At 47.7% G+C, this 10,728-nt stretch overlaps 1 protein-coding gene across 1 annotated transcript; it reads right to left on the bottom strand.

Annotated features, from left to right (window-relative positions):
- Positions 1-7,705: 7,705 nt before the first annotated feature.
- CHST2 (carbohydrate sulfotransferase 2) lies at positions 7,706-10,433 on the bottom strand. The gene has a single exon (XM_037407405.1). It carries the CDS (start codon positions 10,305-10,307, stop codon positions 9,015-9,017), a length of 1,293 nt encoding a protein of 430 aa, XP_037263302.1. The 5' UTR covers positions 10,308-10,433; the 3' UTR covers positions 7,706-9,014.
- Positions 10,434-10,728: the final 295 nt, after the last annotated feature.

Here is a 10,728-nt window from a genome sequence, read left to right as displayed (position 1 = left end):
CCTCACAGCCTCCGAGCTGTTCCTTAAGACACAGCTGGGGTTCCCCCAGCCGCAGCAACCGCTCGGCCACCTGCCAGCGGCCTCCCATGGCCAGGCAACCAGCTCAGCCTCACAGCACAGCTCAGCCACCCTGGGCTCCCAGCCGGCACAGCCCTTCCCCACACATCTCCTTCCCCCTCTGGAGCCCCCATGACTATGGTTTTGTGCCATATTAATTCTTTTTTAACAACTCCCCAGACAAATTTCCTTCAAGCCTCAGCCCCTCCAATTACCAGCCCAAAACAACATTCCCAGAGCCCTGCTGCCACCAGGTCGAGCAGACCGGTGGCACTCATCTCCTCAGCACAGTTTGGCAGACGCACTCCCAAACACACACCACCTTCACCCACAAACCCCGCCAAAACAGTGGCTGCCCCCAGCCCTGCCCGCCCTCCCCCAGCAGCTCACCTCCACCAGCCCTGAGGGACCCCAGGAGCTGCTCCTCGCACAGCCACATCTTCTGCACGGCACACAGCCACCCGCGTCACTCCTGAGTCTCATTTCTTGCTTCACTGCACTCAAGAGCCTCCTTGGTCCCAGCTGACACTCTTCAATGCACTTTGTCAACTCTTTACACTAAAGCACACCTCCTACAGCACGCCTGAGCACGGTGGCCTCACCACCTCTCTCCATTAACCTGGGCATGGCAAGGCCTCAGAACTGCAAAGTGCTTTTTGCTCAGTCTTCATCCTACAGACTTGCAGCAGCTCTGGGGCTACAGCAAAGCAACCATAGGCACCCAGGGGCTGTATCAGTCCTTCCCTTCAGAGAGGCCTCAAGCAAACCCACACTACTCCACACAACAACCCCCAACCCCACAAAAGGCACAAAGCCCACCCCACCCCGCCTCAGCCAGCTGCGCCCACGGGGCTGCCCCGAGCCACAGGGCCAGCCCAGGAACAACAGGCACCTGAGGGCCCCGTGCCCAGCAGGACACAGGCACCAACACAGGTAAAAGGTGGAGAGCAGCCTAGCCCCATGCAACCTGGGAGGACAGGGAAGGCTTCTGCTTGTATCCCATTTTCCCAAGAAATGGTTACCTTTCTGGGAAGTGAAGGGGTTTAGCAGCTCATCTCCTCAACTGCTTTCAGGTGTCCCCATTCTACATCAGGTGTCAGCATTCCCAATTAGCACCTGCCGAGCACTGCCTTATGAAACTCGGTGGTTAGGCCTCTGGTGTGGCGTCAGATAAGGCACTTTCTATTTAAAGCAAAATAACACAGAGGGGGCTCACGCTTGCATGAGTTGTGCCCTGCAGTGAGCTCTCTTGGGTTACAACAATGCAGCAGGTACCCTCTGGGCAGTAGCCGCAACATTACACTTTCCTACTGTATGTTTTTATCTCTGCTCAGCATGAAAGAATATGCAATTAGAGACCAGATGTTAAATTCTTACAAAATCAAAGCGTTATAGTCAGTGCTGGCTGTTTGTGCTCACTCCTGTACTGGAGCAGAAAAGTGCAAATAACTGTTTCCCACCGCTTACTCTTCAACATTGTACCAAACCCACTTTGAAACAGGTACTTTTTACCACAGCTAGCTCTGATGCTTGGAGCTGGAGCTATAGCCAGCAAAGCAGGTAAAAAGCATGTAAAGCCATAGAGGTCAGCATGCTGCAACCCCGAGCTCTGCTCTGGCAGCCAGACCTTTTTCACTGCTTCATGGGTTGAAGGACCCCAAATGTCTCCAACCACCCCAGTATGGCATTGGCAGGGTCCGACGTAGCTGCTGGATCATTTAGGTTGGAAAAGACCTTTAGGATGATCAAGTCCCACTGTAAACTTAATGCTGCCAAGTCCACCATTAAACCATGTCCCTAAGTGCCACATCTACACGTCTTTTGGATACCTCCAGCAGTGGTGATTCAACCACTTCCCCGGGCAGCCTTTTTCAGCACTTGACAACCCTTTTGGTGAAGAAATCTTTCCCAATATCCAATCTAAAACTCCCCTGGTGCAATCTGAGGCCATTTCCTCTTGTCCTATCACTTGTTGCTTCAGAGAAGAGAGGGCAAGAAGATATAAAGGTGCCCTGAAGAACAAAACAGGTCACCACTTGACCAACTAAGTTAGTACACTTAAGAACACTGCTCACTGAGTGTGTAAGATGTCTGATTTTAATATATCAACTGAATAATGTGAGATCTGAAGGGCTGAACCCAGAATGGTACAGCAAGCATCCACACAAGCCATCAGTTGCAAATAAGCAAATACTGAAAGCCACCAGAAGTGATTCTGGAAGTTATATAAACACTAAATAGGTCCCTTTTCCATTTTACGTCTCCCATGATAAACTGTTATGATACATGCACATGGCTTGAAACAGATAATTACTGATAATCCTGACTGGTGGGAGAAGGAACCATCTGGCAGATGTAAAATAAGGTGGTACCAAGAATTCAGCAGACTAGGGGGCTTCTTGAGAATTTATGCGTACAGGTCTGAAGAAAGGAATATTTAGACAAAAGGTCAGCTCTTATATTTCCATCTATACCCAAAACAAACTGGAACACCAAAAGCATCCAAATAATTAAGAAAATGACTCCTGTTTGAAATTAATATTAAATTACGAGTAAAACCATTGAATCTAAAACTGTGTTAGAAGTGAGGAATTCTTTCTGCACATCATGATTAATCACAAATGGTTACAGCACACAGCATCAGCACATTTTATCTTATATCCTTCAGGTTTCTATCCTCTCTGCTTTTAACATGCAAATGCCTTTACTCCTCCTCTCCTGACCTTGCTGTGTGGTATCATTTGTTTCTTTCACTTTTCCTTAACAGTATTTCTTTCTTCCTATAGCAGAGAAAAAGCAACTTGCAATAGACTCCGCATTGTATTCCTTTCCTTTCTTCTAAGTGAATTTCTTTTCCCTCTGCTCTCTACTTTATCACTCCTGGGTAAACAAGGGACATTGCAGGATGCAGCATTCTAATTGTAAATCTGCGTTTTTTCACTGAGATCGCTATTCATTAGCCATTTTGCTGCTGACCCTTCGCAACAGCTGAGCTGCAGCCAACATCTATTGCATTTAAGGGGAAATAAGGACATGACCCATATCCACAGGCATAGGCAAAACACAAAATTAAGGAACAATAAATTTACGTAACATAATCAGTGATTTGCGGCCAGTTTTGCAGAAGCATCATGGTTCACCATGAGGACTGTCAAGCACTGCAACAGGTTGTTCAGGGAGACTGTGCAGTCTCTGTCTTTGGAAGTTTCCAAGACCCTCCAGGATAAAGAGTGGAGCAACCTAGTTTGATCTCATAAGCTGACCCTGCTTTGAGTAGGAAGCTGGACCAGAAATCTCCTGAGACTCCTTCCAAAATGAATTTATGAGGCCATGATTTTCAGAGGCACCCTGAAATGTAACTCCCACCAACTCCTACACAATATTCCCATTCAAATGAAAATGACACATGAAAGTATTCCTGAAAACCCCACTTAAAGCTTACTAGCATCTTCAGAGTCCTTAAAGCTGCAGCTGTAGGGCCCCTTCCAGTTAGCAACTTCAGCTTCCACCAGCGTCATTAGAAACGGGTTGCTCAGCAGCAGCTACCAACCTTCCTTGTTCAGACTGCTGTATTAATCATTTTTCATTTGGGGAGTTCCTCCAGCCTGATTTTCATCTTGTTTTTCAGCAGGAAAGTCCTGTTTTCATTCAAACCCCATCAGAACAATGCCAGTATATCCAGACACAAGTTTGTGGTACCTCATACTAAAAGACCTGCAGACTCTCCTGGCTACTCACCAACTTCTCTGATAGCTGATAGGAACAAAGAGGTGGTACTGCTCAACCTCAATTCCCTTCTCACCACCCTGTTTGTAACAAGCATACTCCTGTATCAGACACCAGAGTGGACACCAGGGATCTCACCCACATCAGTGAGTGTAAAGGTGTCCCTTAAAAACAAAATTTTCTTCTGCGAAGGAACATGGCATGTATTTTTACATGTATTTTACAGCTTTGTGTCTCACTGCAGAAGCATATGATTCTTTAATCCTAGTTCTCCTATTTGCAATGCCATTTATATTATGAATTATTTCTTTTCATAGTTTTTATGGTATCGATGTGTCCGAGGAACATCGGCTCTTCTTGCATCAAGTGAAGACACCTTATGTTTCACACTGATTCTCATGGGATTTGCATTGATCCAAACACTAAACACTCAATAATACAGACCCATTCTTGTGATCCTTTCATGATCTCATGATGCAGGGAACTCCAAGCCTCAAAAAAAATAAATACAACGAAATTTTCCAACTTGCAAAGTCAAAACAGTCTGTGTTGTACAGAATCTATGCATTTTCTTTGCAGAATTGCTAACTTCTGTGAAGAATCATGGATGTCTTGACAGCCAAGAGCTTTTATTTAAACACATTAACAGAACTCATTTGATACCAGTGAATCCAAATAAACCAGACAAGCCTTATTTATTACTTTAAATGTGTGCTATATAATGAATATTGCTGAAAAGTTATTCAATGTATTTTTTTTTATTTTAGAACATGTGCACATTCTCATAAGATCTTGCTCAGGAGCTCTCCTACAAAATGTAAACCACATCCAATGACTGCCAGGATAACTAGCAGAAAGCACTGACCATCGAAGTCGGATACGTCAGTGGCAAGCAGTCTCACGCTCATTTAAGGGCCTCCAAATTAAATCTGCTTGCTTTATTCATATGCATAACTCCATCAGAGTAATATTTATCCTGGTACAACACCCTTAATTGAAAGGGCACTAGAATAAGAACATTTTTGATCTGTTTGATTAAGTAACTAACATAGGCAGCATTTGTCTGACGTTCAGTCTGTTCACTTAAAGCAGCCCCACACGAGTTGACACAATTGGCATTCACCGCTCCAAAGAGACCCGTGCCTGCACTTAAAGGGATGCACAGGACCAAAACCGAAACACAGGCTCTAAGGCCACCCCTTAGACACACGCAGTGTGGAAAACCGCATGTTAAACACCCTTCACTTTGAAGGGCACTTAAAACACACCACAGCAACTAGAAATGAAGGGGGAAATAAAGAATAATCCCACTCTTCTCGTCACGGCCTATAGGATGAAAAACACTTGTTTCAGAATTTATTATAACCAACATTTCATCTCCAGAGACCAGAGTTCAAATTGTAACTGAAAAACAAGGTTTGTGGTTTTCAATTAAGTCAGTTATGTTCCTCTTCCCAGCCGGGCATGAAGCTTAACACCTGACAAATTACAAAGTGATCAGAAAAATGAAGAACTTCCTCCTTTTGTTAGAAAGACCGAAAGATACTCTATCTAACCATTTTTTTCATTGTCAGCATTTAGGTTAGCTGCAGCAACTTGCGCACTTTTACGTCTTGTGTTTTAAGTTTATTCAGTGGAGGACAGAGGGTTTTCCTGTGTTTTCATGCACTAAGTGATCCTTACCATTTACAATACTCACACAATTTTCTGGTTTTGTTCACAGCAGCAAACACCACGTAGTTGCACACCGGCCTTTCTCCTCCATCGAAACAACATGTCAAGTCTTCAGAACAGTCTCCTTCCCGGTTCAGTGCAACTTAGTTCAGCCTGTACCTTGTGTATGCTATTGATTCTTCACTAATACAAGCATTAACTTCAGTTGAAGAAGCACAGTGTAATTATTAAATCAGACAGAAAGCAAACCTAGGCACTATTTTTAAGCATGAGAGTCAAGCATTATTTAAGTATTCCAGCCACAGCTAGATGTCCCTCTTCTTTGTTCATAATGTTTCTGATATCCTATTTTTCTCTGCAAGTTCCCACATTTAAAACTTTTTCATTTTTTTTAACTACGTTTGGCTTTTTTTAATTCCTCTAATCTTCTTTTCTGAATAGAATAAAGGACTAAGAATGGCCTCTTTTAACTGCCACTTGTTCACATACTTATTTTTTTAATGGAGCATCACTAAATGTAGGGCTTAGCCTGCCAGCAATTTACAGAGTCCCATTCATTGTCCTGAAGCTTTACCCCAACAAAATTGCAGTCCTTCATTTTCACAAAATGAGCTTTGCATTACTACTTCTGTTCACCAAAACCTGCCCAGGTACAATTGTACAGTATGTTGGGTAATTCCTTGCTGCAATGTAGTAGGTGGAGCTCAAATTATGGACCAGATTCAGATGCTGTAACTCTACTGGCACACCATTCTTCGTATCAGTAAAGTGAAGCAGATGCTTGCAATGCACCACTATTAGAAAAGCAGTAAGTGCTCTCTGAAGAACGAGATGAGCTTTTTAGTATCATTAGAATCCAAAGGAGATTTTTGGAAGCTAAGTCAATCAGGCTCATCTATTTCACACCCACAGAAGCAATTAATTCCTGTTCACTTCACTCACCCAGTAAACTTTCCCAGCAGAGACCAAGGAATTCTGCACACACACATGACAGTGCTTCAGCCCTCAAAATCAAAAGAGCTTGTGCTGTAACAGGCTGTCATGAGAAAGCCCCATTTAGAAACGACAGCAAAGTTTCAGACTTAAGACAGTGGGAGGCAAAATTGCGGCGCAGTGCCCCAGCCCCGAGGGGAAGCTGGGCTCACTGCCCCTCGCAGCACCCCGCTCTGCAGAGAGGCTCTGCAGCTCCCCAGCCCACTCGCCCTGCCGACAGCACCATGGGCAAACACACACACAGCTGTTACGAGGAGACAGACGGGACCGTGCAGCGGGCAGCAGGGGTGCTTCATAAAGCAGCGGACGGATAAAAAGCAAGCAACATGCTCTATGAGATCACATTTTCAAGTACTGCCCCAGGACACACTGGCATAAAAAAAAAAAAAAAAAAAAGGGAAAAAAAACCCCACAGGTACAGCCCAAACCCAGGTATCTGAAATACACTCAGCACTGCATCAGAATACGTACAGTGACAACACAAAACACCTCATTCCACCTTCATCTGTATTTTAAATACCAAACTACCCCTCCCGTTTTTAGCACTGCTATCTGGAATATGGGAATATGTCCTAATAGGTCAATTATAAGATCTCCCATCAATAGGTACTATTTATGATATTTGTACTGATAGTGAAGATGAACGGAGGGAACGGACATGTGTAATGTAGTCATTCAGCAAGTGTATAGGCAACCTTATGCAATAATCTTTTAACTAGTTTATTAAATGTGTTTCCTTTTCAGGGTAAGTTCAACATCTAATGTCAAAATTTCATCAAGAACTCAAATAGCTTAGTAGCCAGTTATCACCTGTTTAACTTAAAAGTACTAATACAAGAAATAGACATATTACACATCACTAAAATTTTCACACATACACACACACACACACTTATCAGCATCCTGTTTATATAAATTCATTTTCACAAATCAATTTCCTTTTTCCTACGCATACTCTTCATATTTTCTGAAGGCACAACACTCAAATAGGCAATGTAAAATGTACTTCCTGTAGAAAAGTCTATAGTCTCCCAAGAGAACAGTTTGGCAAAACCACTTTTGTTTAAAAACTCAAGTTCCAAAATGAGCCTTCAAAGAGCATCGGAGACCACCAAGATTAAAAACTACTTGAGGTGCCTGCACTTCTAATATGCAACACACCATTTAACCTTTAATAAACTGGGACTTTTTCAAGGAAATTATAAAAGCAGTAGTAGTAAAATCTTTTTTTTTTCTTTCTTTTTTTTTTTTTTTAATCAAGTTTTAACAATGGGACAAAGTCTCTAGGCCAGGCTCTCAAGAAAGAGCCAGACCACCATCTGGCTCCATTGTAGAGCAATGACAATTCACAAGAAATGAGTATCTAGCCAGCGCTCTGAAATCAAACGCTAGGTTGACTCTGTAAAAGCTCCATTATAGCTACGAACACACAGCTGTACGTTTCCTCCCTCCTCGTACATAAATATACCCTCAGACACTTAGACAAAGGGGAAAAATAAATCATTTTATGCTTTTTTCTAAGCTTCCCTGTTATGCCTGTTACCAACCAACGTCAAGAAATATCTTACATATCTTATGTATTGTTAGCACTATATAATATATATAATATATATAACTTTATTTTCATTTTCATACATGCTAATGTTTCCAGTATGATAAATGTCTTTTTTAATCCTGCACTTCTTGTCACGATGTAGATCCACTTCTATTTGTTAGTGTCTCCTGGACATACATGTCAAGACAAAAATAAATACTGCTGTGATGGCAAACATTTTAAAACTCTCAGGACACTAATACAGTGGCACTTGAAAGACTTTTTAAATACAACAGAAGAGACAATAGTTAAATAGAAACCTGCTTTAACATAGCCGTAAAACCTGCACTACATTTGTGAGATCTGTACTTGTTTCTGCGATAGCAGCTCCTAATCTTTGAACACGGCAAATGTTGCACTCCAGCCCTCCACCCATACCCTTTAAAAAGTCCACGCTGCTATTTTAAGCAAGCATCCCCTCAAGCTGTACATACGCAAGACTGTAATTCCCAAACAACTGAGGTAATTATAAAAATGAATATCATTTATTGTGGGGGTTTTTATTACTATCATGTCTGAACATTCGCTTTCATACAAAGTCTGATTTTCGGCATTACGCTTTCCAAGGGCGACCCCTCCGCACTAAGGGAGATAAAGACGTGTTAGGAATTGTGCAAGACTTTTTGTTACCATCTTCAAACCCACAAGAACTCCACAAACAAGATTTTGGTACAGAATCACTGCCTAGCATTTTAGAGAAGGGAAAAGGGGCTTAACACACATTTTCAGTTCCATTTTATTGATTATTTTTTTTTTAATCGCATCTAACCCAATGCAAGGGGCAAGGGGAGGGAAATAGAAAGAAAGAAATCGTTACATTACTGTATGTTACCCTTCAGCAGTCTTTGGAGGAGATCGGAAACCAGGTTGCTTTTCCCAGCTCCCTCCCTCACTCAAGCCAGCCGTACGGCTCCTCTCCCGGCGGGGCTCAGCCGCCTGTGAGGGCGGTCGGCGGGCACCCACTGCCCCATCACAGCCGCGGCTTCCTGAGCAACGTTCTGCTGAGGTCCTTCACCTCTTCGGGGCTGCCGACCCTCTCGTAGCCCAGCAGGGCCATGGGCTGGTGGCAGTACTCCTCGACCTGCTTGATCTGCTGGAAGCTGAGCGCAGTCCTCCAGGCGCTCAGCGCCTGGGTGGCGTTCCTGGCCGACACCACGAAGGGCTTGGAAGAGTAGCCGGGGCCACTGGTCATGTTGAGGGCAAACTTCTCCATCTCCGGGCTGACCGCCAGGTTGACGAAGCCATACACCTGCCGCAGGGTCTTGATGGGCTCGACCACCAGGTCCTCATAGCGCACAGCCATGTAGTTGCCCTGAAGCCAGTCAGGGGGGTGCAGAGCAGTCTGCAGGGTCTTGGCCATGCTGCTGCAGATGACCTCCATGGCACCCAGGGCATGGTAGTCCGAGCCGCCCCCCCCCTCCTTCTTCCCGCTCAGCTTGTGGCCGGCATCAAGGAAGGGCATGCGGTGGATGCGGGGGTCCCGGCTCCTCACCACCTGCAGGCTCTCCCGGATGAGGCCGTGCCGGGACTTGATGCGGGAGCTGGCAACAGCCCGGGGGTCCCGCACCAGGTGGATGACCTTAAGGTCCAGGGTCGGGTCCCGCATGAGAGGGGCAAGGACCGCCAGGTCGAAGACGCGGACACCCTTGATGACCAGCGTGCGGTACTTGTGGCATTCCTCCTGGAAGCGGCTGAGGCGCTGCGGGGGACACTTCTTGCACACCCGGTCGTCCACCATGCCCACCACCTCCTTGCGGTAGGCCGGGCAGAGGGGCGAGGAGCAGATGACCTTGTTGGTGGCTGCCCCGAAGATGCCCAGCGTGGTGAGGTTCTTGCCGGCCCCCGCCGTGCTGTAGAGCTGGAAGACGGAGAGGTCGCAGCGGTACAGGGAGCTCAGCATGTCGCGGGCCGCCCCTTGCAGCGAGACGGCGTCCCCGGGGTACAGCTTCTGCCAGACGTGCCACACCGGCTCGTAGAGGAAGAAGACCTCGGGGTTCTGGTTGAAGAGCTCCCCGAAGAAGGACGACCCCGAGCGCCAGGTGGTGAAGACATAGACCAGCTGCCGCCGGGCGCCCGCCGGAGCGCGGCTGCCGGCCGGCGGCGGCGGGGGCGGCGGGGGCCGGTGGCGGGGGGCGGCCGGGGGCTCCCCGCAGTGCCGCGGCTCCCGCCGCCACTTGTACTCCAGCAGGTTGAGGGCGGCCAGGAGCAGCAGGAGCGCGTAGCCCAAGCACAGCGCCAGCGCCTTCCGCCGGCACACTTTCATGCTGGGCGGCGGCGGGGCCAACTGTTGCTCAGCGCCCCGGCGCCCCGGGGCCCGCGGCGGGCAGCAGGGCGCGCCGCCCCCGGCGCCGTCTCCCGGCCGGCCCCCCGCGCCCGGCCCGCATGGCGCAGCCGCCGCGACGGCCCCGCCGCCGCCCCCGCCCCGCCGCTGCCCTACTTAGCAGCCGCGCGGCCAGCCGCGCTTCCTCCGCGCCGCCATCGCCGAGCGGCCGCGGGCGCCGCCGCAGCCCAGCTCACGGCGGCCGCCGGGGCGAGGCGGTGCCGCGCTCCGCTCCTCCCCGCAGCGCGGCCGCGGGGGCGGGAGCAGCGGGCGGGGGCGGGACCCAGCGCGCATGGCGCCCCCGCCCCGCGCCGCAGCAGGGCGAGCCCCGGCCGCCTCCGCCGCGCACGGAGCCGCCGCCGCG

Source organism: Falco rusticolus, chromosome 13, assembly GCF_015220075.1.
Source record: "Falco rusticolus isolate bFalRus1 chromosome 13, bFalRus1.pri, whole genome shotgun sequence".
Classification (NCBI taxonomy): Eukaryota; Metazoa; Chordata; class Aves; order Falconiformes; family Falconidae; genus Falco; species Falco rusticolus.
Note: the sequence above shows the minus strand (reverse complement) of the source record. Positions and strands in the feature narration are given on the sequence as shown.

What these genes read in the sequence shown, in the direction of transcription:
- CHST2 (XM_037407405.1), bottom strand. Translation starts at nt 10,307, where the DNA reads ATGAAAGTGTGCCGGCGGAAGGCGCTGGCGCTGTGCTTGGGCTACGCG.